The sequence below is a fragment of the Cariama cristata genome, unplaced genomic scaffold, assembly GCF_000690535.1.
Source record: "Cariama cristata isolate BGI_N322 unplaced genomic scaffold, ASM69053v1 scaffold3103, whole genome shotgun sequence".
Lineage (NCBI taxonomy): Eukaryota > Metazoa > Chordata > Aves > Cariamiformes > Cariamidae > Cariama > Cariama cristata.
Window position 1 is genome coordinate 36196 of NW_009607625.1, and position 27209 is coordinate 63404.

Genomic DNA, 27209 nt, shown 5'->3' on the forward strand with positions numbered 1-27209 from the left:
GTAAGTTGCATTTCAGCTGAGACATAAAAAACTGCACTCTATAGCTATTCAAGTGTTATTTAACTGGATTAGATATTTCGTCTTTCACTTACTGAGGCCAGTAGAGCTATCTGCCCCCCATTTTACAGCATGAAAGTTCATCAGGTATTTTAATTTCAAGTTACTGAGCTATGGTCAGCTTCTGTAAGCACTGACCAAACTACAACCTCTTGCTCAGTTTCTCCACCTCAGCAATATTATAAAGAAATACTTGAGGATAACTTTTGCCTCATTCCTTTGTGAATTTATGGTCTTTGTTGCTCCTAAAACCGATGGGAACTGCCATTAATACAGGTTCTGTCTCTCAGTTAGGGAAGATGTATGTTTTGTGGCCATCATTCATCAAGCTGGCTACTGGACTCCAGCTGAATTTTAACAGTTAGATTTTAGACTCAGAGATTTGCAATTTGCAATTAACTGGCAAAAAAAAAAAAAATCAGACTTTTTTTCAGTGTTTATACACCTATTTTTCAACTTACTATAAACATAGTCAGTATGTTTTGAATTTTGATATACTCCTAAATTTTGGAGAAGAAAATATTTTAATGGTTTCTTCTTTTTACATTGATTTTGATTTTTCAAGCACAAAGCTGTTTGAGATCAACTTATAGAGGGACCTAAAATTGCCTTCCCCTCTGAGGCTACCATTCTTCTGGTCAACTGCAGAACAAATACAAAATTAACATCCTGTTCTCCATACCTTGGTTTGGAAAATAGGTAGTTTTTGATAAGGTCTTTTCTATCAGGGTGCTTGTACTCTAGACTTAATTCCTATTCCTGTTCAGATAGCACAAACTGGCCGATTCCATCCCTCGTCCTGGCTCCTGAGAAGAGCAGGTGAATGGAATGGGGACTGTCACTGATAGTCCTCTTTTGTGGATTTGGCAAGATTTCATACAGCAGGTGTGATGCTGTTTCCCCAGAACTGGAGAGACTAAGCACAGGCTGTGCTTTGAACCACACTTGAAATCATAGCTGTAGTTATTCCTCAGGCAGTGGTTTCTAAACACAGAATTAAACATGAGCAGAATGGGACCCTGCACAGAGAAGTAACCACAAAAATTAAAAAAAAAAATCACTGCATTAACAATTAACTACAGAATTTCTGTGTAATGCCATAAAGCTGCACCAGTACTTGGGGTGCTTGGAAGGTACCTAAGATATAAAATATACAACATTCAAACTTAGCTGCAGGAAGAAGAGTTCTTAACATTTTGCTTCTGAAATACTTAATCATTGTGAGTTGATACTAACATTGTGTCAGCTGTTACTGTCATGTAAACTCATGAGAAAGGCAGTCAGTATGCTGCTAGTTCTCCTGTAATTGCTGCTCTCTGGCCAACCTGTATCTCTCATTGCAGCCATTGTAACGTTTCCCTTTTAGGTGATGTATCAATTCCACTCAGGAACCAATCAGTTTAAGCTTCACTGTAATTTTTATTTCTGGAAGATGTACTTCTGCATGTTTAGGGATCACATCTATGTAAAGGACTGCCTTTTGTTCTATTAATGGAATATTTCTAAAGTAATAGTAAAAAATTCAATTACCGCTGTTACCTGCAGCTCCCTCGTTTCTTCCTCAGCAGCAGAAGCATGGTATGAGAGAACCTACAGAAAAAGAAAAGCAGCCCTTAGTACAATCAAAAGAGTAATGTGATAAAAAGGCATTTTTCCTAAAGCAGAATTTTTAGTTGCAGCTGAAATTTCATTGCATTGCATTGCCTTTGCTAATGAAATCTTGTGTCCGCGCAGGGCCCATGCTGGTTTTAAGGGAGCTCTCTGAAAGCATATGGGGAGATATCTGCAGCTTCCACGAGTCTCCCACAGCACAGGATCTTCTTGAGATAATTAGGCCAAGAAAACGTAAATCGTTTCTATAAAAGAGCAAAGAACTCTGATTTTCTCTTTGGAAAGTTTTCATGCCCCACTTTCAAAGACAAATAATACATGAAACAGCTATAATTATGAGCCTGACATTGTTGCCATAATAATCCCTTCAGGAGTTTATTCAGACATAAAAGAAAGTTTTGCCCTAACTGAAACTTGGCAAAAAAGTCTGAAAGACACTATGTTTGTTTTAAATTACCAAAATAAGCTCATATTTTTTAGCTGTTGAGAACACAGGACATGAAAATGTTACAGAGTTTTTTCAGCAACTGGAGACTGACTTTTTCTGTAAAGAAGCCATCTTATGTACTAACCTATAGTCTGTCTGGACTTCCTGTATTATCTATAAAGTATTATAGTAGGAGAGAGAATTGCTAATTTGGCATATAAACAAACACCTCTTTTTTTTAAAGCACTGAAATTATTTTGACAATAATTTTACCACTTTTTTTATTTAACATGACTTAATACAGGTTTATTTGAGAGTTGTAATGTTTCTTTTAGAGCCTACAGAGTACATAATCCCCATTTTAGGAATTCTGCAAGCACTCTGTTTACATAATGAATGTTAGGACATCCAAAGTCTACAAATTTCTCACTTTCAGCTTCAAGTTATCACCTCTGAGTAATTCACCTTCTCAGACTAAAGCCCTCTTTAGCTATTAAACTTCACAGTAACCAATTCAAAGGCTGAGACCAGTTGATGTTCACCTTGATATGGTTTGATGGAGTCTGAGGAAATTGCTGAAAACCTACAATAATGCTGCTGTTACTCCACAAACCGGTTTGTCTAAAGGACTGAGCCAAAATCATCACAGAAAACCTCAGACAAGAAAAGGAAGCCCCTAATCCCCCAAACCATTTCCTCTTCCTACGCAACAGAACAAACCTGCTATGTTGCCAATGTGTAGCCTCATGTGGAGGAAAAGATGCATTCAGCTCACCACAAATCTCATGAGTAAAGTTAAAATACAATACCAAATAAAACAGTTTGCTGGCAGATACGGAAACAAGCAGAAAAATTCCTGTGCAACTCAACAGGCCAAATGCTGTTCTCCTGGGGGAGAACAATTTCTGTTCAGTATCCATGTGAGTAGCTGCACTTATGTGTAGAACAGACAGGGTCTGGAGAAAATTAGGATCTGTTTTGGGCTAATTAAGGACCACCTACGTTTTCAGCTCACCTCTAATGTCACCATCTGTTTGGCCATGGCTCTTTCTACAGCTTCATACATCTGTGTGTTCTGGATCCCCAAGCCACAAAAGATGACAAATGCTTCCAGGAACTGTTCATCATTTCTGTTGAAAGCCTTGATTTTGCCCGAGTTTTCTTCCATCTTATTCACAAGCTGGCAAACCCCTATGCCAGGACACAGAAATAAAAAGAAGTAATACAGAGAACTGCCAACATACCACCTATTGTATGGAACATCAAGAGAAAAATTAAGTCTAGGACAGTTTAGCCTACCATATAAACCGCCAACATACACAGAAGTAACACACAGGGGTGCTGCAGGATTTTCCCCGTTTTTTTATTTCACTGTATTATAGAATAAGTGCTGAAACTTTATATATCACTTAGTAGACTCAAAAGTATTTATCAGGATTTGTAAAACAAAAATGTAGGGCTTTACAGACTTAATTATCTTGTGAAATTCTAGGGTCGTTTTCATCCTAACTTTTATTTTTAATAGTATTCTAGATTGATTTAATCCCTAAAGACAATTTGTCCTTTGGAGGCTAATTAAATTTTTGTAACCATGCCAAAAGAACATTTATGAAAGTCAAAACAGTGGTACACAGAGGTTTCACTTCCTTATTTGAGTCAGGAGTGGAAATTTTTTAAAATAAATGAACTAAACAGAGAATACCCAAGCTGAGGCTCAAAGATTAAGTATACACACTGATTCTTTGAGGATGTGATTGAATTACAGCCTGCTCCAAAGACTGCTGAACTCACTGAAAAGCATCTTACTGAATTCTGCTTGTTAGGTTCAAGCTTGCTGATAGTTGCATCTGGTTATTTTCTGTTAAGAATTTCTGGCCTTTTCTGTGCACGTGCTATTGAAAGGTCTGACAGGTAACTTCTACCAAACCTTGCTGCAGCTTAAATCCCTGACACCATTTTAAGCAGAGGGAAATTCACACATATGCTTCACTTTAGTTTTACCTAGCAGTTGGCAGTTTCTGCTAAGAAATCAGAATATTAATTAAAGGAGCTGCATTGAAAGTATACGTTGTCTTTGGCCAAAACTGCTTCGGGGATGATTATTGTATTAAGTGAGTCCAAATGTTTTCTCACTCTCATGAGTGTGAGTACTAACAGTTTCGAGCGTAAAAGCTAGCATTTTCCTGGCCAACTGCAAATAATTATCCCAGTGAAAATAATAATTGCAAATTAAAAATATTGAAAAAAATTACTAAATGAAAAAGTCTTCATTTTCTATAAATTGCTATTGCGTACCAGTTTGTATACTTTATGTATTTTATGAAGAACATTTTGCAAGAGAAAGAGTAAAATATTAAATGTGTATTTAGCCAGCAAAAGAGAAGATAACTGTTAGCATTGTGTTTCCAGAACACTCGTAAGAATTTTTAGGTTTTCTTGCATCAGTAGAGCTACTCCTAATTTACAGAGGATATATGAACAGAATCTGAATGCCTTACACTTTACCACCGCATTTGCTCTCTGCTTATGGCTAGGGAAGAAATTCCAATGAATACTATTTTACAGCAGTACCACCAGGGAACATAATCAGCAGCTACTGTAAGGTCTTGTCAGTGCTGATAATTTTTTATATGAAAGTATTTCCAGCATTTTAGTACTCCATATTTACAGACTAAGAAAGCTCATTGAGGTTTTTAATTAAAAGGAAAAAAAGTCTTTGAGGGAGCAAGTGTGCATCTTCCCTGTTACAGTAGGTAGAAAAACTGAGGAAAAGAATGTAGCACGCACATGGAAACTGTGTGTTTAGAAGAACATTGGCCTTGCATGTAGAAGTTTTAATGTCTGGTGACAATGTAACACTGTCCTGTTTCCAAATTACATTCTGTTTGGGGAACTTACTTCAGCATCAGAGTCTCCTTGAAGGAGATTAGGAAGAATATTACAACTGTAGCTGTAAACTGTTGTGGCAGGGGTTGTGGTATCTGAATATTGCAGACAGGGCTCTGAACCTTAATGGAATGAGATGGCTAGATACTTGAACGATAGTAAAAATATATCATCTCAGCAACTAAGGATTCACTAAGAACAAGATTAACTTTCCGTGGGAAAAAGAAGCTGACTTGTAAAACTCTATAGGAAAATCTCATGCAACTCACTTTCAGATCTCTGTTTAGTTCTGTTTATGACATTATAATTATTTCCATAGCAACTGTGATGTAATGAACACAAGATTAAGACTCAACAGTGAATAAGCCACAAAAGCAAATGAATTCTTAAAAGACACAGTGTTTGGATGCATGTAAATGTCTCTTTAAAAAAATGAGATAACTGCAGTAAATATACTATGTAGTACTTAAGACTCTGTAACTGTAACACATTTCAAAAGCTTCCCCAAAGCATTGAGGAGTCCATAAATTACAATTAAAGGAACTCAAAAGTCTTTTATCGGGACATAGTTATAGATCCACAGAAAGATTCTGTAAAGCTTTCACCACATACCTGAAAAATGCACAAGTCAGGAGTATAAAAAAGTTCTTTCCATCTTTCTTGCCAGTAAGATTTGCTTGGTTTTGCTGTGGACAGTTTTTCCCACCCCACGCCCATCTGCACAGCCCACTTCCCAAATTCTGGTTTTGCATACACTAATCTTAAAAATAAAAAAGTAGTTTTATAATAATAGTGTTACATAGTATAGAGTATGTTAAAGGAATTTCTGGGTATCGTCGCAAAGACAACTTCTTGACCTTGCCCGATTAAAGATCTGAACATTAGGCAGGCTGTGAAACCTTAAAAGACTTTGAAGAACATCTCCCAATTTCCCATTACTCAGATTTGAAAAACCCACCTAAATGGGTGGCCTGACTGAAACTTTCAGTTTGAACTTCCACAGAAAATAACAATAGAAAAAAACTACGTGAGATCAGGCACAACTGTTTTGTCAGTAGCTAACAGCACAGTGAAATATCCTAATTAAAGCTCAACAGTTCAATCTTCATCTTGGTCTTCTAGGGTCTGGTAGAATAATTAAAACAAAGTAAATAAAAGAACTCATTAAAGAAGCTGTATCAAAAGAAATTTCAGAGAACTCCAATAGATAAAGATGATTCTTCTCTTTCTGCTTCAGAAGTTAAAAAAAACTCTGTCTTCATGGAAAAGGGACCTCATATTTACTATATACATTGGATTATGCAGTTTTGCCATAATTCTCAAAGAAAATTATTTGAAGATCACTAAAAAAATGAGTTCTTGGAACTGTTAACATTTACTTGCCAAATTTTGTAAAGCTGAGGAAGTTGGATCCCTGCTTCTATCTAGGAATCAGTATATTTTATGTTCTGTTTGCTTGTGGAACTTACTGATGCCAGGAAAGCAGGCTGACACTCATTCTGCTCTTCATGGGATAGGGAAGTCCTGGTAATTTCCAAAAGCATCATCATCCCTTTGTTTAAGGTGAATCCGAAACTTACTGAAAGACTTAAAGCTTATTAAGCTTATTCCCTGACCAGATCCTCAAACTAGGTGTATACTTATCTTTGAGTGCTGGTACTGTGGCCACTCTTTAAAACAGAAGAAAAGTAGTTCTAGAAAGAGCAAAGGAGATACTGCAGAGATATTGACACTAGCTATCTTTAGACACTTAGTGTCTTACAATAGGACTGTAGGCTCCCTGTGTAATCCACAGATAGAAGCAGGCACCTCCAAAGGGCAATTTGTAGCACCAAAACTGCACAGCAGTGAGCCTTCTACTCTATGAATCTTTCTGTAGCTGGGTCTCGTTTGAGGAAACTGTCAATGCCTATATGGTTCAGTTTGCCCTTTCACATGCCACTGCTGTTCCCTGAAAGCCCAGCGCTACAGACAGCTCAGGCCTAAAGAGCTTATTTACTGATTTACGTCTTCTCTTCCTTTCACTGCCTTCTAAAAGATCTACACAAGCAAGAGTGGTAACTCACTCTCTGAACAGGAAGCAATTAAAAGAATTTTACTTACAGAAAATTTTTGAATGCAAAGAAGCTATAAAAATGGTGAAGTATCACAAGAGTGTTGTAGATACTTCGTAACTTATTAGGTAAGCAATTTACAGTCAAAGTTGCAGTGGATTCATTAGTTGAAAACACGATAATTAAGGATCTTTTCTCCTAGGTTGAGATTCCATGTCGCTGAGATTTTACTGTGAAGCACAGAAATATTTTTATGACATGTATAAAAATATTTTTTGTAAAGATACCTACCTATCACTTTATTCTTTTTCCCATTTTTTATTGGCGTACACAGCAAACTCTTTATGTGTTGGCTTACATTTTCTGCATTGTCATTCTGTTAAACAAACAAAAAATACAGTTAAAATTTTAAAGAATAATGTACAAGTGGCTGAAGTGAAAAAGCTGTAGAGCTGGGGTCTACAACTGTTCTTGGCTTACACACTGCTTCAAAAAGCAACCACATCTTCAAAGAGCTTGCACATCTTTGCCTGGACAGTATAATAAACACTATCTGATACAAGCTTTGGTGAATAATAATATAGGTCATGATGATAATCTTCATCCAGTAGAGGTTTACATTGACTTCTGTAATTGTGCTAAAAATGTGCTAATTTTATAATAGATTCTTTCAAGGTACCACTTCCATGAAAATGACAACTTTGTTCCAACTTGCACCAAGAAAATCAGTGCAGCTGAAAAGAGACCAGATGAGCTTTAGGACACCTTTTTACTCTTATCAGGTGATAAACTGTAAAAGGAACTGACCTCTCCCCTTTCCAGCATATCCTCTCACTTGCAATATGGCAATGTGAGGAACAGATGCCATAAACCAAGAGTAACTACCTGACATCAAGCTAACTGTGCATTTTGTGGCACTAAAATTTTTGTAAACTCTTTTGGTTTGTTTGAGATGCCTTGATTAATCCACCAACGCAATGAAAGGGGAGACCAAATTATGATCCAAAGAACAAGAGGTAGGAAAACTACCACCAACTAGGTCAACATTCTGCAGTCTTCCAAAGACCTTTTGTGATGTCTCATGCTTCAAGAGAAGGAAACTGAATTTATTTGAGGGGTGAAAGGGTGGACGGGTGGAACAAGGCAATGCATCTTTTTCAAATACTTGGTGAGAAAAGGACATAGTTCTGCTCTGACTGCTCCTGGAATAACGTGGCAGTTGCCGAGAAATACATTTGGTCCAATCTGTAATTGTATATGATACAAAAAAATGGGTAACACAAAAATTTTTCAGAAGAAAAGGTTATTTCGGTGGTGTTTTTTTTTTACTATTGTTGCTCTGCTCTTTGATGCTGTGCAAGGATTGTAGACAGTTTCTTTGCAGGCAAATGCACAAACACTACAATGCTTACAAATGGCAACAGGAAACGTGATGCTTTAAAGAAAGCCTTAAAGGATTACATCATGCCAGATACTTTACATGACTCCAGGAACTTAAGTACTACTACTTAACAGTAGCCCATTGTCAAGAGTGTATATGGAATAACTCAAGAGTAAGGTTTGCTGTTTTCTGAACTGTGACATACCTGTGAAATCAGCTGTAAAAAGGATATAAGAATTAGCATCTCTCCCTAGACCTCTCCAGTGATGGCAGCTGGGAAACACAAAGTCAAGCTTGCATGAAAATTGGTTTGTGACTACCCTGAGAAGAACCTGCTGTTTCATGGTAAAGTTCAGATGCATTGAAAGTCAAACTGGACTGGACTGGAGATAAGGCCACAGTGCACAGTGCTGAATAAAAATGCCTGACCTAGTATTAATGAACAGGAAGGAGATTAAGCAAACACAGGCTTAAATGCCTTTAAGGTGTCTTGTAGATATTTGAACTTTGTCTCCACTGCACTGACTGTTGGTTCAGGGAAGAACACGTACACGACTGCTGGAGCTTAGTGTTTGGCTTCTGTACTGTCCTTGTAAGTGGCCTGAACCTGAGGCAGGCAACATCACATCTCTTCCACGAATAAATCCAAGCTGTTGTTCTGCCTCGTGTCACTACCTAGGAAGTTGAGGCTACCAAAGCATTTAGAAAGCACAAAGTTATTTTCATAAGATGAGTAAGCATGCTGTTGAATGTCCTCCAAAGAAAGAGGCAAGCCAGGGTTTGTCGGGCACTAGGTACACCTGGGATTTCCCTCATGTCAGGGTTCATCAGATTTCAAACAATCTAGCCTACAGCCTTGCCTCGAGACTGTTCCTACACAGTGGTGGAGATGCAGCCACTGTATGTTGAAAAACACTATCCAAAATTCCTTCTAGCAGTACTATTATTTTCTTTTTATGAGTTTCTTTTACATGCATAAGGTGTAAGTCATCTAGATTCCAAGGAAAAATGCAGAACTCCTCTAACCCTAGTGACAAAGTGAAAGGCCTGTTTTAGACAAACAGTTGTTTGGATGACTCTCAAGGTATTAATTTTATTTTAAAATGTCTTCAAAATAATCACATTTTATTGATCTAATACAGGATATCCATCCGATTCTGTTTTTACTTCCACTCCTGCAGTTAAGATAGCTCTGGGCCCTGTACTGCAAAGTGGTGAGCACCCAATTCCTGTGTTGCTCAATCCTTCATAGAAACCCACTCCAGAACATCCATGAAACCTTGCACAGAGAAAAAGGGAAGAAACACAGCTCCCCACCATGAGCCTGCCCATTCTTTCCACTTACTGGAACAATCACTTTGAACACTGTATTTTCCAACCTTTTCATTGTGCATCTCAGAATAAAGAGTCTGGTAAAACGCTATCTGCTGATTATAGTAACTCCTGTCCCTCTTATTACCCTCTCCCTCAGCCCCTCTAGCCAACAGGCTTGAACATAGTAAGAAGAACAGACATCTTTCTAATTTCTGCATTGACAGGAAAATACAGAATTGCAAATTTGCTTTTTTTTGATGACGACTTTGAAGGCAACCTGACTGTAATCTGAGTCTTGCCAAGTGACCTTCCCTCCTAACTCTCCAGTATCTGTGTGTTTGGTGGTACACCATACCACAAGCTCACCCTTGATGAAGTATGAAGCAAAGCTCCCAAAGAAAAGGGAAGTTGTTCCTTCTCCAAAACAGCAAAGAACCTGCATCTTTAATCTTTGCCAGAACAAGAAGGAAAAGGAGAGGATAAAAGGGAAGCAACTTCTGAGAGTGTGCCAACACTCACAGTAAACTACTGAGGATTACCATGAAAACCTGCAACTGTTCTTCACTTAAATGTTTTCCATGGAACATATTGCAAGCTCTCCGCATCGCGCTGTCTATTTATTGCCAAATTGATGTTAGGCTTTTTAAATAACGGCTGTAGGGACAAATCCCTCCCCTGGTCACCCAGCTCACTGTGTGAGTATTGTACCATTTCTTCAGTGATAATGAATTTTATCAAGCACATGTACCTTCCTTTCTGTTTGCATAATTCTAACTGTGGCCATTAAATTAATAGAAATAATAAGGGGAAAACAAAAAAGATTTGAAAGGTAAACAGAAAAACATTTTCCATTTCTGAATTTCAAATCTAGGCTTATTTTACTCACTGTCCAGGGAAATCTTTTGTCTTTGCAGACATCTGGGATGTTGAGAGGCTCCATCGTATTCTTGACATACTGAGCATACATGTAATTGATTTTGTTTGTATCATAGTCCCTGAAAGATACAACATTATTATTACTCTTACGTGCTTAGTATGAAAATGGGTCATTTCATTATGCAAAGCAGGTAATTGTAATATCTTTCCTATATAAAGAAAGAGTATAACCAATAGATATATAATGGACTTGAGCCCAAATCCTGTAACCTAATCCAGCTGTCATCACAAAACTGCAGAGTGGATTCATTTGTATGTTCCACCATTTCTTTAACATTCAACAACATTAACACTGAACACCAAACTTAAGAAATAAATCAGTACAGTTTATGCAGATGAAAGATAAAGAATGAACAACTGAGTTTATATTGAAATAAACAGAACTTTTTGAAAACAAACTCCATTCACAAATCTGACACACCTGAAGAATCAATACTGGATGAAATTCACATATTCTTTAAATGAGTGCAGCAGGTAACATTTGTGAATTTTCTGCTTCTAAGTTCATTTCAAATTTGTTCTAAAAGTAAAGGCACAATCAGTTGCATGGGGATTCTGTTACTGAAATAGAACTGTTTATTCCAAATCAGGACATAAAATATCTTTACAGAATCAATAATTTCTTACTTTTTTAGCCACGATGTATTTAATTAAGGCATTTCAATTCTCTTGGACCCTTTGCCTGCTTTGGAGGAGGACATATGTCCTATTAATGGTTGACTCATAGAACAGTCCTTGGCATATAATTGTGCTGTCTCATGAACAAGATTCAGATATGCAATTAAGCCTCCAAGATTCCTTCCCTATCAGTTATGAGAAGTAATTTACTGATGGCCCATGCAAGCAGTTAATTACATTTTGAGTCCATTAACTAGTGACCATGAAAGGGATAATGAATAGGAAGGGTAAATTCTCTTTACCATTCCTGCAGTCTAGAATAGGAAGTAAACAGGAACTTCTCTTTCACCCTGTGATCTTACTAGCCTGTTGAACCTCTGTACTTTCCGCTTGTACATTGTCTAAAATGATAATACAGCTCAACAGTTTTTAGTTGCTCAAGCCATGCATTTTGGACATAATTTTCTAATATATGGAATTAAATTTAATATAATAAATGTTCACTGCAAAAAGATCAAAGGGGTACAGAAATCTCCATTTTCTCTCTGCACATTATATTTGTCATAGTTCACTTTATATACAACTGTGTCTCACTCTTGACGTTTGAAACAACTGTTCTTCATGACAGAGAAAGGTAACGGAGACAGCAATTTTCAAACCAGTACAGATGTTCAGACTAAATTTGGAAACTATTTAATCTGGGTATTTTAATTCAACTATTTCTACATCTTTCCCTTCCTCCCAGTTGAACTTCTTAATGGTTTCTCAAAGATGACTGGAAGTTAGAACTTTAGGACTTTATTCTTGATTTAGTCAGTCATGTTCTTTGAGTCAGCTTCCCTATCTAGCAAATAAGAATAATGATTAAAATAATTCATTAAACTAATAAATAGGATTAGTATCTACTAATGCAGATATGTCTACTCTACAACATAGTCATCTACACAGATTTCTTACAGATCAGTTTTAGAGCAGCCCACCGACTTAGATTTTTGCTTCTCATGTTTTGTACATTTCCATAGCTTAGCCTTGGAATACAACTATGTACTTAAACCTGACAAAGTGAAAACATCAGGCCCTACTCTCCTATTCTGCTCAGTGTGATCTTTTTAAGGCAATAGAGTTTGTCTATGTACATTTCAGGGCAAAATCTGCTCTATAAAAATAGCAGTAATACATGGTACCAAGCGGAAATAAGCTCTGTTGTTATGAAAAAAAATATTAAAAGCACAGTTTCTTCAGCATTCTCCTGGGATGAACAAAAGTTTGAATTCATTGTTTTACCTCTTCAGATTTTCAGCTGAATCTTCTAATTCCTCAGATTCCATGTGAAACACACTAGAAAATGAATCCTGGAATACCGAGAGAATATTTTAATATACAGGTGTATAAGGTTGTCATAAGTTAGAATAGTAGTATTCATGAAAAGCTTGTTGCAGTTATCAAAACTTATTCTGTAATAGACAAGTATAAAATTATTTAACTTAATTTCACATCTAGCAGCAAGCGTACAGGATCCTCCCACAAAAATATATTTTGATACAACTTTAAATATCATTGAAGTGTCTTGAATCTCTACTGATCACTCTGAGAAGAAATGCCCATGTTTACAAGCGGTGCCAAAGTTATCTATCAGCACAGAGCTGCTTTATTGTAACATTCATCCAATTCTAGACCTGCTTTGCTTGGACAAGTGAGGACATCAAAACCTTTTAAACATATTGACTGATCTCTGTCTTGCCTTTCACACAGCTGGTTTTTAACAGCTGATAAGCCTAAATGTAGAGAGAAATTAGATTCGCTCTGTACTAAAGATTCAAACTACAGACTGCGAACTAGGTGCTGGAGTTTACCTAACTTGCAAGGACAGTGTGAATATATGAATACAAAATTTATGTAAATTCCCCTTCTGTATTCTTGTGTGCAGGAGTGACTCTTAAATACAGTGAGAGATGGGATTGTGCCAGATGATCACAAGTGCTGTGTGTTATTTCTGTGCTACAGAACCTGGAAATGCTTCCTCACCTCCAGATCTTAGTACACCCATATCTATAACGAGTAGTAAAGGTAAAACCAGTAATGCCAGTACAAGACTGAGGCATGCAACATAGTATCCTGCTCCTTGTTCTGCAGCCTATTTTCAATAGGAAGGAAATACAGGTGGGCAGATTGGAAAGGAGTTGTGCTTTGCTTCAGTGAGCCAGAATTTTGGGACAGGCCATGATTCTGTTTAGATACTCCCTGCTTAGATATACTCAAGAAATAAAAAGTGCCATCAAAACGGATTCTGCACGGGAAGCAAAGGCCACATTGTTTTTCTCCCAGCCTTTCCCTTTTTTCCGTCCTGCATCAGTAGCCAAGAAAACAAGTTATGAAAGAGTTCAACATTCAAGATCTATGCCATAGGAGAGAGCTTAGAGCCATAATTTACCAACAGATAATGCAAAATGGCTGCACAAAATGGTGGTCTGGCCTATACAAAGACCGAAGCCTCCCAAGTCAACACCTAACTTGAGTAGATGCCATAATAGAAAAGGCAGAGGACGAAAGGGCGACAGAACATACTATGGGTTTGAAATACTATTGAGTCAGAATGGAGGGAAGCCCACCCTGCTGCCATGGAATAAGCACTTCTGCCTTTAGGCAGGAAACATACTCACAGTACAATCTTCATCCACTATGAAGATGGTACACCTCTGCACTTGCATGAAGGATATTATAGTGGCAGCTATCTTCTTCAGAATTACTTCCAAAGACTGCTGCTCTTCAAAAATCAGGCTGGCAAGGTCAAGAAGCACCTGGGGAAAAGGTCTTTTGTGAAATTTTGACTAATTGTGATTTAAGCAATAGTTATCATTGCTACTGTCTTTGATTCTTCTCTTCCCTGAATCAAGGAAGTCAACATGTATGTCTGTGACCAAAATTACGTTTTGGCTCTCATACAGACTGCAAGGTGACAGTAAAGAATAGCCAGTTTGACACTTTTGATGGAAGAAATAAATAGCATAGTTAGCTGTTTGACGTTTTTTTGGTCACAGAGACAGAACAGATTTAGGCATTAACAGTTCATCAAAGAAAACCTGACAAATCCAGACAGCACACAGTTATTTGTCCTTAGGAAACCTAATTGTTTCCTATGGCTCATGTGTGCATTCTAAAACCAGTGATATTTACATTTCTTAAGACTTTTGAACACAATTATTACCTGTTGTAATTCTAACAGATTCTAATGAATTCATTTAGTGAAAACATCATTTAGATACAGTCTGCTCTATTTCAAAGCTGCTGCTGAAGGACTTAGCTGCTCATATGTGCTCATAATATATTCCTTTTTTCCTCACAAGAAGCATGGAACCAATTTGAAAAGATTATCCAAATTTGTACCAATTCAGAAACACTGATAGTCACTTGGAAACTCCTACCAGAAAAAATTTAAAACAACTGCTGCCTAGTTGTTTCTCCAAAACCTTTTCATACCATATATGGCAGACATATTCACCTGTAAAGGCCATGACATTAATAACCCATCGGTTATAAAGATGGCTGCAAAATCCAGTTACATTAATCAGAAGGAAATTCAGTTTTCCGTTTGATCATTACTGAAAATGTGGTTAGTGAGTATTTTTTGTTGTAGTAGACTAAAAGGGCAATCTGTATAACCTCTGTCATTGTGTAGGGATAATTCTATCTGAAATTTCTGGAGTATGTACACCTCTGGTTGTATAATATGTACAGTGAGCCACGGGATAACTTCAGGCAATATCAAGTATATTGACATGGAATGAATTTTCTGACATGTAGCTTTACCTTCTTCCCCTAGATGTTCCACTTCTCACAGCCCAAGCTGGAATATGCCCAGCTACTTCTCAGTGCAGTTAGTTAGAGCTTTATCACAGATACACAGCATTCAACTAGACTAATTAAAAATAGCCAAGGAATAACTACTATATGAGAAATATCAGGAGCAGGCACTGATTACTAGCTAATCATCATAATTTCTGTATTCTTGGGACAAACCTGTTGACCATACCTGATTACGCCTGTTCTCAAGCAAAGATGTCTCATACAGTTGAGCGTTGTGAAGAACAATTCCACAAAATGCCAAATACGCGGCAAAATCCTGAAGACAAATGAATATCAACACCTCATGAAGATAATGTCTTGCAGCATCTTAACTCTATTCAAAGATAACCTATTGCAGGTTTTTGTTTTCACTTTGAAGTATTAATTGATACTTTGAAGTTATTTTTGGCAACCGCACATTCAGAGTTTGGTTCTTTTTCAGATACTCATAATTTGTTATTTCCTCAAGAATCTCTTCTCCCATTTTTAAACTAATGATCTTCACAGTTTATCCTGGTAAAAGTAGGGTTGATATAAGAAGCAGCTCAGAGGAATCAACTCATTTTGCAGCGATGCATATTTTATCTAGAAAAACTGAGTGCAGACAATCAGCCTCTCTTATTTTGGGGAATTCAATCTCTTGGAAAGTGGAAATAAAATTCTGATAATATAGCAAAACCACAGTTTTTTTCCCTTTTGGGATAGGATTAATTCTGATATCCTGCAGATATGCAGTATGCATTTTGTTTTAAAGGGGAAGTTTTCAAAGGGAAAAGGGTGAATTCTGATTCTTTTATTGCTGAGGGTTAGGTCAACTTCTTCAGCCTGAGTGCAGTCTGGTTTTTGCTATACCAGTCTGAATGTGAAGTTTGGAAATGTTTGGAAATCGACTGCAGTGTGAGAATTAGGAATCAAGGTGCTATCTGCTCTACTGATTATCTCACATATTGTTCATAATTTATCCAAAGTTTTTTCTCATCCTGCAATGGCTATATTGAGAAGTGATACAGTATTTTAAAAAGAATCACTACACAAATTTTAATATTCAAAATATGTTTGTTGGGGATGCCAGGAGAGAACGAATTAGTAAGAAATTATGTCTATTAGGAGTTATGAAACTGTTTTACAATGTATTTCAGTAGAGTAAGCCTGTGTTTCACAGATGTATGAGAAATACCATGCTGATCCAGAAAGTAAACTATTTCACAGCCACATTTATCATGACCTCACAAAGAAAGAAATTTGCAGTATTACCAGGAATTTTTACTTTTTCAAGGGTGTTTAATTTTTAATAACTTTAAAATTTCTGATCAGTGTGAAAAGTAATAACATATCCATCCCCCGTTCCCCTATGAAAACAGAAGAGATATAAATGTCCAGCTTTTATACCTTTTCATCTTGTTCAGTGAAAGTGCCACCAATTCCAGATTTCTTATTGATTGCTTGAGCCACACCAACAACCTAGTGTATTCAAAATAGAGCGATTAGATAATTTTTAGGAGTCTGTCATTGGATTCTATTTCTAGATATATTTATAGAAGATAATAAGTGATCATTACAGGTATTCATTTGGTTGACCTTTGGATAACAGAAGATATTTAAGCCTGTTTTCTCCTAATTTATTCATGTTACAAATAGCTGAGCATGAACCTGAAATATCAAAAAAAAAAAGTGGCATGAGTCCTGGATGCTCTTATGAAGAGAGGTTGATTTGATCCACAATTTATTCCATAAATTGGAACAATCATCTCCCAGAAAGACCACAACAGTTTACATGTCTGCAGTCATAAGCCAGACCATGCCAACAGCTCTCTCCAAAGTTCATCTGCTTGTGTGTGTAGAAAATACCCTTCATGCTAGCTCTGACAAAATTTCCAAAACATAGGCTCCTTACCAGATCTGGAGTTTGGCTACAGTGATCTTTTTCCATTTTGTATCTCTGAATCTGACCGGATTAATTTTCGTCTGCTGAATAATAGTATACAAAGGTTGTGTTCCTGCCAGACTCAAGTTTGTTAGTCAAATTTAGTCCGTTTTTTAAGGTAGGCTTTTACTAAGATCACATTAAACCAACACTGAGAGGGATATTTTGTTATGCTTCAGCTGGTAGTTAGACTGTCTTTCTTGCCAAGATATGCTGCTATCTTGCCATTTTTTATTATTTTCCCCATGGAGCAACTCAGAAGGTAGGGAAGAATCCTGGTTTACAGGTAAAGAAGCTAAGCAAAGGGTAAAAAGTCAGTCACCTGTCCTGCAGGACGTCTGTGATGGACCTAAGAAGCAAACCCATATGCCCTGAAAAACATTAAAAACTTTCCCTTAAGTAATTCTTTCTGCTCTTGGCACATGGCTTAAGTCCTAGCTTTCAAATGGACTATGTATGAAGATCACCAGCCAAGAGGCTTCATAAATTAAGGCTGCCCACGTAAGTAAATCAGTGCACAGATAGTAACAAGGAGGGTTTACCTGAACTAGAAAAAAAGTACTATGATTTATGAAATAAAGACATCAACAAACCAGCTCCATTTACTTCTTTTGTTGGCTTGTCTCCTTTTGGATTTAAGTGAAAGAAAATGGAACCCGTGTAACAATAAACCAAGCCAGATTACACATCTAGTTTTATTCTTATACAGTTCTGTCTAAATTATGTTAAATTTCAGATGATGCTTTTTTAGTATATAAATAATCTGTGGTAAAATTTGATTTCAAGTTTCTGGACATAACTCCATGAACTGGGAGATTAAAACATGATTTCTTACAAAACAGAAAACAGTCCCTCTAATGACGGTCAGTTAAAGTTCAAGCTACTGGTGCTTTTTTGACTTTCTACATAGAGGATAATTAACCAATAAACATGATTTCTCAATACAGGATGTTGGTTTCGATTTAAAAAAAATTATAAAATGAATGTGAGAGAATAACAGCTGTTTAAGCATGATGCTTTTGTTACTGCCAGTCTTTGTGTTCAAAGTTCCGCATGCTGGTGAGAGCCTCCCAGGAAACCAGTCTGCCCTGCAAACAGCAGAACTCCTTACAAAAATGGAAGATCTTTGCTTAGTACTGATTCCAGTTTCTAATCCAGGCTCTAACTCTGACATTTGGGGAGAAATGAAATTGAGTGGTTGCTTTGGACTTTTACATACTGAACATAGATGTCTTCTTTGGTAGCTTGAATCTGTTTTTCAGAGCCCGAGGAAAACAAGAGAATTTAAAGAGACCTTCATACAAGTCAGTATGAAGAGAAAGTGAGCATTTCGTTAAGAGAGTAATTCGCTGGGATAGTATTTCTGTAGATTCCCCACTGCAGTTATTCAAGCTGTGTACTGGCAGTCACCATTCCGTCCTGTAAACTAGTTTAAACTTCTGGATTCTGCGCTTATCCTTGTACCTCCGTGCTTCTACTCTCTGAGTCATAAATTAACCACGTCATTTCACAGCACACTAAAATTGGAACGCTTTCAAAAGGAGAGACAGGTTAATTTCAGTTGAGATACTTCTGACTTTCATTGTCGATAAGATGAAAACGAGAGGTTTTCTAACTCAAATATTTTGTCATTCTATTAAAAAAGGTTATTTATTTTTATTATTATACTACACATTACTAATGCACACTTTTGTTCTCTATTAAATCAAATTGTTACTATAAGTGTTTCTCTCTGATGCATAAAGGTTTCCTAGATTATAGGATTTCACGGCCTTAGCCTTTCCCTGATATAATTCAGTATGTTTCCATTCCTTTTGAGACTTTGCAAATTATTACTAATCCTACTTTAGGCTTAAAAGAATTGGGGAAAGTATAGTTTCCTTGATTTGTGAAGTAAAAAAAAATAAATTCTGACTGTTAGTGGGTAATGACAGGCTTCTGTAATTGATAATCAAGAGTGAGAGCTATAAGGTGCTGAACCCAATGCTGTTATCAGGATGAATGAGAAAGGGACTAAAGTAGATGACCTTCTGAGGAAGGTGCCAAGTGGAGGGTGGAGACAGTTACATCTGAGCCATTACTTACGTTGGTACCCAGAAATGAAGCCTACAGTTTATGGTATCAAGTTGCATAGCCGCTAGCAGCACCTGGAATGGATTTAGGTTAAGGCAGAGCTGAAAGAGAGGAGTAGTGCCAGAGCAAAAGGTGGGAGAGGGAGGCTGGAAACTGAGAGGAGCTGGAAGTTGCTCACTAAAGCCCTACGCTTCCTTACAGTTAGACCGTTCATCTGTTCAAATGGCTGGAGCTCATCTTCTGCTAAACTCAATAAATCTGCTTTGCAGTAAACTCAGAGGCTAGAATATGCTAGCACAGGTGAAGCCCACCAAGCTGAGTACAGTAACATGAAAGAGTCTGTGGTAAGAAGCCATAAAGTATATGCAAAGCTTTTGATTCTTTTCAGATTTTTTGACACACTTACAACAAATGATTGACAAAGCTGCAAAGAACTTCCTTTGCTTGAGATCCAAGTAGTGTAAGACCGGTGCAAGGTGTTAATGATGGGGTTTTTTTTCATCTTGCTTTTTGGGGATAAATGGTACCAGAAGAAAACTGTGTGGTGTGCATGTTCAAAAAGTTGTACTTAATTGTTTAATGATTAAATTTATAATTGTTAAACTGATGGAAGGCGTGCAGTTTTACTTTCGTTATGGAAAAGAAGACAATTTCTCAGCCTAGCCTTCCCAAAACACTGATGTTACAAATAAGGTCATTGTTCTGCAGCACGAATCACTGCCAGCTGTGGGCTTGAAAGTGTCTGTCTGAAATAAAGCTTAACGGTCAGCTCCATTCCAGACAATCTGGTTTTTCCCACAGTCAACCTCTCATTTACTTCAGTGAGGAATATTTCTTATCCAGTGAACTTTCTTACGGTAATAACAATGTACAACTAGCCTTATATACTTCTAGAGCAGACTTTGAATAGTAAGCAAATCCTTTAACCAGTCAATATGCTTTTGTGTTAACCTACATGTGCAGAGATTAATGGTTAGGCCTTTTCTCATACCACTGTCTTCTGTGGGTATTTATTTATTTTTTTTTTTTCAGTTTTGATCCAGCATGAGCTAAGACAACTTTAATGAGATCAGAGGCTTTTTAAGGCATCCAAAAGGTGAGTACTTTCATCTTGTATAAACACATCCCCTCCATGAATGGAAAGCCTGTGGTGCTTAAAAAGCTATAAGAAAACAGTAAAAGGACCATATTAATACAGTAAAAAGACTATTCAGGCTCCCTTTATTAGCATTACAGGTTTCTGATACATTAACAAAGGCATGTGTTCCAAGAGAAACGGTAATTTTTAGATCTTTGTTAAGGTCTTTCAATAAAAGGTTTTAACTGAAGAGAGAGGGAGAAATGAGGAGAATAAACCTCCTAAAAATTCATGGTTGTCTTAGTGATGGTAAAAATTTTGTGCAGATGAAAACTTTTGTTGTTCTTGTTTCGGTGGCATTCTAAGCTTTTAAAGACAACTTTGTAGTATGTGCCATTTTTTTTTCCTACAAAATAACAGTTTTAAAAATGAAACTGGTCCAAATTCTGGCCTCATTTATACCAGTACAAATTCCAGTGAACTTCCCTAAATTCTGTAGAATGTGGTGTAGAGACAGTAATGAGAAAAACCTCAGAAGGATATTATTTAGCTATTGGAGCCTTGCCTGCAACCAGGTAATTAGGAGAAGATGTAGGAAACTCAAGAGGATCTGTTCCTCTTACTAAAGTAATTATGTAATTAGGACAAAAGTAAATCATGTGGTAGCATTTTAGGCCATGGAGAACACATGCCTGCATTTTAGAGAATCCTAAGCACAGTATGAAACCCAAATCCTCATTTTTAAAACTTACTATAAACAAATCTGAAATAACAATAGGCCTGATCTGTGGTCTCCAGCTGGAAGTTCGGTTCGCACCAACAGAAAAATTGAATCAAAGGTGACTAACTCGATCTGTACCAGTTAGCCCATTTAATAAAGCCTGATCCACATTACAAGGAGAGATTTCTTCTAATTATCAGAGCGCTTTATGTTTACTGTTTTCTTGCAATAGCTGATTCCTGCCCCTAAAAGTAGCGGGCTACCTAGAGTATTTCCCAGTAGATGATGACTGATGATTTCAGTGCTGATGACTGTGCTCTGAATTTTGTCTGGATTGTTTCATGCCACAATTTTTTGCACATTAAGATTACAGGTCTAACTCTGTGAAAGCTGCTCCAGCTTTACAGGTAGCTAGTGTCCTTTTTAGTTGGTTCTTACTTCAGCTGATTTAAAAATATAACTAATATAATTTTTCTTCCTAAGAACATACTTTTTTTTATTTACTTTGCTGGCACCTGAAGAAAAATTACATTAAGACAAGGAATGACAACAGGAACAGGGAAACTAAGCTTTTTTCTCATTTTAATGATGGGAACTTATCGACTTGAGAAGACAGACTGAGTAGTTTTGACCTTACTTTGCTCTCCTGGTCTTGTAGATGTTTCATTCAGGCTTATAAAATTATCCTGCAGGGACAGAACTGTATTTACAGACCTTCATTTTTAATCAACAAAACTTTCACATCCTCTTCTATCATTCATGCCAGCAATAGCCTGTACGATTTCCAGCAGTCTAGCTACTATAACACATCTCAGCATGAGCTGAAAGTCCACCCAAGAAGCAAATTACTGATCTCCGTAATCCTGCAGCAAGACTGCTACTGAAACTTGAGTTAGTTTGTTTAAAGTTAGCTTGGCTAGATCTACTCTACACTGCAGTGACTGTGATGTACTATACCTTAAGTCTTCACTGTGGGAGAAAATAACTTAGCTGGCTAGTGATAAGATGCCTGGTCACATTTTATACAATGAAATTCAATGGGATATTTTCCAAAGGCTATTGTAAATAGAGTAGCACCCCTGATTTGTTGGGAAGAGCTTCCCAGTGACGGGGGATAGAGCAAAGTAAACAACAGACTAAACAACTGGCGTGAGCTTTGCCAGATTAAAATGTTTCCCTAGCCAGTTAGTAGGAAGTTCAATCTTACATACTCAGAGCCTGGGAGATAGTTCTCAGTTAATTCAGCTAAAAGTTCCCATATGAGAAAATCCTTCAGATTTTAGTAGAAATTAAACTGAAATTGAACTGTATGGAAATTATTTTGCACAGCTGGAAAAAAAAAAAGCAGCAATAACAGAAAATTATGTCATTCCTGTAGATGTTCTACAGCAGCTGTAATGACTCTGTGCCTCAGAGGCCATCCATTCTACAGATATTCCAAACCTGATACAGAGCTGTACTGAGTCTTGTATCAGTTCTGGATAACTCCACAAGTTGGTTTAAGCTAAGGACTTCATTCCCTATTCAGTTCTGTCAAATTTTGTCAAAATGACTGTTTGTTTACAAATGGCTACAAAACCAGATGGAGAAATTCGAGCTGATAATTATTTACGACAACTCCTGTAGTCTTTTTTTCTGAGTCTCTGAATCCAAGACCAAAGTAAATCAGAAGAAAGTGCCACTGCATTTACTGACTTTATTACGGGAGCTCTAGAAGGCAAATCAGTGCCATTTGAAGCTTCTGGAAAATTAAAGGTTTAAGGACACACCAGGAATGAAAAGCTGCTTTTTGAGATACACAATGCTGAACTACCACAACTTTAGGTCTTCTGCCAGTAGTGGTAAACCCCTGATTTCTGTATAAGCACTGTAGCACTGAAACGGTTAGCATTAATAGCTACAGCCAAAGCCTGTGGCCAGCAATACCAGTTTCCTCTTGCAAAAGAAATAACCATGGTAACTCTGTGGTACAAGCTGGCTAATACTAACTTCTCATTGGTGGCTTTTGTACTACTGAGGATAAAAATTCAGTCTGTTTTGAAGGTTTTGACATGTTCTTTGATACACGTCAATAATTCAAGTAGCAAGTCTTACATACTGATGTCTAGATAACTGTACACAGTTATCTGCTCTTACAGAAGAATCACCAGAAGAGAAAGTCTTTCAGGATCAAAAATGGAATCTTTGCTATGGCTTCACATTCACCTTATGAAAAATTTAAATACAGGAATAGATGATTAAATCACCTGACTTAGAACCACTTTGTTTTTCTTTTTAAGTAGAATATAATTCAGGTTACCCAAGGCCTTTCTTCCTCCTTGTTTTCTTCAGTGGTGATAACCAGCAAATGATACAGCCTTGCATGCCAGAAAGGATCATATGGTGGGATGGAAAGGATTTCTGTTTAGTTATTAGAGGTTGTGCAGCAGGGGCTTACAGATATCCGAACTTTGTTCAAAGGCCCTGAAGTCAGATGCAAAGCTCAGTCAGTTTGCATTTGTAATTTTTCATGGAAAAAGGAGAACTCTTCATAAAGCTACCACTATGCAAGCCTCTATGATCTGATCTTAAAGGGCATAATCAGCAGAATTTTCTGCATCTGAAATGCAATGTTTCTGCGGCATTTCTGTCAGAAGAATAGGTTGAATGAGGGATGGAGAAAAGTTCTTTTACTATTAAGTGAACGTAATTCCATTCTTCATGCATATCTGTGCAGAGGTAAAGTCCTCTTATTGCACTGCTTTTTTCTCATTGTTACTAGTTCCTGGGTCCTTTTTGTGAGCTCTTCTGTGACTCAAACTGTTCTCTTCTCTTCATCTATGGAATTTCTTACTAGCTGTTATTTTTAAGTGAGACTTTGGTTTCTCACATGCCTCATGGAAATACAGGCAAATGTGAAAAACATCTACTGGAAAAATCTCCATACTTCAGCAGACCCAGAGGATTTATAATCAGCATGAGATTTTCTTCCTCTCAATTACTGACTCTTCTGTTTTTAAAAAATAGTACTAATACTAAACAAACAAACAGAAGACCCCAGTTGCTTCTCTTTCTCAGTGTTTATTTTTGGATGTCTTCCAGAATCGTCTTTTGACTGTTGTTGCTGACATCCTGGGCTAAGGCAGCATTCACTAGCCTCAATATTACTAGAGGGGCTTTGGGGATATATATTTTTTTTTTAATGGGGAGGAACCAGTATTCCGGTTTTGTTATTTGGTGTGTGGTTTTTTGTTTTGTTTTGTTTTGCTTGTTTGTTTTTTTTAACAGAAAAAGCAGCAGAATGCAAATGGCAAATTTACTGACTCCAACATCTGTCCAGAAACATGTTAGCCATGTGTTATGGTGGGAGGGAGAAAAACCTTCTGGTAGCAACTTTAAAATCAGAAAAAAATAAAAAGTGCCATCCTTTCCTATAAGAAATCTTATAGTTTAGCTCCTTCAAATGATTGCATATGAGCAGAGTATAACACTTTCCTCAAACTTCAGGTTGGCTGAACTTTTCAAAATAAACAAATTCCTGCTTCATTTCCACTTGCTGATGCACTTAGGAGTAGAAAGCTAGCTGAAGATATGGCCAATTGCAGGTTTATTCAGCCTGTAAGTTGTGGTATATTGGACCAACAGACTACAGCTCTTATTCCTTCCCCCACCTACCATCAGGACCTGGTGAGAAGTAAGCACTTTTACGCTCCCTGGCCAGCAAGATTTTATAATTCATTTCTGATCCCACTTACATAGAGCACAGCATTTTTTCCATTCAGCAAAAAGAAAATGGGATGGCTTGGGTGAAGTTTAAAGCCTTGCATCAGCCTGACATGGACCACTGGTCCCTGACAGCTCTTCATGCAACATCTGCTTTGCTCATCAGCTGGCCCAGGGCCAGCAGTGGCTGCTGCCGGTTAGAAAGGGGAACACTTTTAAGTGGGAGTGGGAGTAGGAGAGGATCAATTGCTGTCCTTGGAAGAACTGAAAAAAATATTTTAAACCAAAATTAGCAATAGGTGAAGAAAGGAAATCCTGGCTGATCATCTGGGTCAGCTAGAGTAAGATTCAACAAACAAGTTAAATCAAGAGTTTAATCAATTTGTTTAATTAAAAAAAGGTTCGGTGCAGTAAGAGTCAAGGTGACACATTCCATAAGAGGAGTAAAAGAGGGAAGAGCAAGAAAAAGAAGGTATGATGTCTTCAAACCAATCTTGGCAGCATTTCTTTTTGGAGTTTGAACCTTCTGGAAGCAAACTATAAATACTCTGAAAAAATAAAGGAATTACAGGAGGGATTATCTCCATCTCTGACACACTCTATAAAGAGCCTTACAGTTTGTGATTATTCTAAAAACTGGTCATGTGGCTGAAGGCTCCTAAGTTCAGGATCAAAAAAAACCCCCAAACTTACTTTACTTACTCCCTAAGTAAAACAGTGGACCTCACTTTTTTTCCATTCATTGGCTTTCATTGACTTTACTGAATTCACTCTTCAACTACTCGGTGCAAGAAGACATCATTAGCCCATAATAAGAATTCTCCCTACTGCAATAGCATCAGACAGGAAAAGAGAACTTCTGTGAGAAGTAGCATGGAAGGGAAACAGGTACAAGAGTTCAATGAGCAGATTCACATTGTTTTAAATAAGGAGTGATTTAAGCTATATTACATGTGGATGACTTTTCTGAATCACATCAACACCATATGTTTTTCAATGCCTGATGTTAACCACCTAATGTTTCTTAATCTATTACTTATGAGCTAACAGAATGTAAAAAACGGCCTTTTAGACAACGATAAAACCCAATTTGTGTCCCCTGAATAAAATAATGTAGATACAAGCTAAGCTGAAGTACAGTAATTTTTAATTGCAATCTGAGCGTGCACTGAGATAGACCAGTAAGTGTGCAGAGAACTTTAATGCTGACAGATACTTGGTACAGGAACCGGGAACAGCACTTCTAGAGTTAAATACATATATTCTGCTTCTGCATCTGGGAGTAAACTCTTCTTGACAATTCCCTTTGGCTTACATTACTGAACTAGATAAGATAAAATTAAAGTCAAAGCAAACATAAGTAGTCTTTTTAAAAAAGATACGGTTTTATGCTGTAACACAATGACTGCCAGCCAATAAAAGTTTAAAGCATTAGCATAGCTGGAAACAGTATTACATGAAGTGATCCCAATACTCCAACTTACCTCTTCCCTATGATTCTTTATGGGCATACAGAGAATACTCTGAGTCTTATACCCTGTGATCTGGTCAACTTCTGCATTGAATCTTGGATCCTGATACAAGAAAAAAAAATACAATTATTTGACTACTTGCCTGAAGACCAGTTCTTTTTCTTCCCTGGGGCTGATATCTGACTACTAATGTCAAACTTACGTAATTTATTTTGATGTTAGCATTCCTCTAGCATTAGTCATAGCTACGTGTTTCTGTGCATGCACGTATCTATAATGCACGTATTATAACCAAAACCATGGTGGCAGGTTTGCATCTTGATTGGTTTAAATCGATATAGTTCCAAATACATGTTCTAAAATGGGAATATTGCAACAGCTGATAACATGGCTTTTTCTTTTTTCAAGAATTGTTTGAGATAAATTTTCTTGGTTTACCTCATATGCATTCTTGATGTTCAGAGGCTGGCCTATAGCTGCTACGTGACCCACAATGCCCTTGTTCCACTCCAGACGAATGCAGTTGTTGGAAGCTTCTTCCAGGGTGGAGCCTTCTGCAACATCAAACAGCCTGCTTACAAGAAACTTCTCATTAGAGCTATCCTCACAGACCAAGAACAGGGAATAGCGGTCAGCTGCTATAAGCTCATGGATATGCAGGAAAATTTTATGGCAAAGCGCTGTGACATCTAAGTGACTAGAAATATCTTTCACAAGTTCTAATAGTCTTGAGCACTGATCCCCTGCACTGGTCTCAATCCTTGGAGATTGCAGAGGCATCTGTTCCTTCTTTTCAGAGCCAGAGAGGAAGCTCACTGCTCCTACTGAGTCCTTGACAAAAATAGGCCTTAAGGGTCTGTCAAATTCAGAAGCGGAGATTTTCCTCGCTGGCGTCCCAGAGTTGGTAGTCTCAGCACAGGCAGGCTGGTGACAAGCACAGGATTCAGTCTGGGATTTGGTTCCCTCCTTGCAGACTGGGATGGTATGAACTCTCTCAGCAAACCATGCATTAACCATTTCTCTGTAAAACAAAAATAAAATTACAGTGAATGATGTAAGTTAAAAATCTTCAGGAACTAATACATATTTGAAGAGACACACTGCAAAAGGAT

At 37.3% G+C, this 27209-nt stretch overlaps 1 protein-coding gene across 2 annotated transcripts in view; it reads right to left on the minus strand.

The window, feature by feature from the left end:
- Nucleotides 1–27209, minus strand: part of PDE5A (phosphodiesterase 5A, cGMP-specific) — a 53696-nt gene that overhangs the window by 17332 nt on the left and 9155 nt on the right. Inside the window, exons 2-11 of one of the 2 annotated variants that reach the window (XM_009696786.1) lie at nt 26536–27116; nt 26110–26199; nt 16517–16588; nt 15315–15404; nt 13945–14082; nt 12569–12636; nt 10617–10725; nt 7327–7411; nt 3111–3286; nt 1588–1647 (exon numbers count right to left, since the gene is read on the minus strand). In XM_009696786.1, coding sequence (XP_009695088.1) covers nt 1588–1647; nt 3111–3286; nt 7327–7411; nt 10617–10725; nt 12569–12636; nt 13945–14082; nt 15315–15404; nt 16517–16588; nt 26110–26199; nt 26536–27114 — 1467 coding nt within the window. In that variant the 5' untranslated portion in view covers nt 27115–27116. Of the gene's footprint in view, nt 1–1587; nt 1648–3110; nt 3287–7326; nt 7412–10616; nt 10726–12568; nt 12637–13944; nt 14083–15314; nt 15405–16516; nt 16589–26109; nt 26200–26535; nt 27119–27209 lie in introns of both variants that reach the window. The other variant, XM_009696785.1, reaches the window with a different exon arrangement.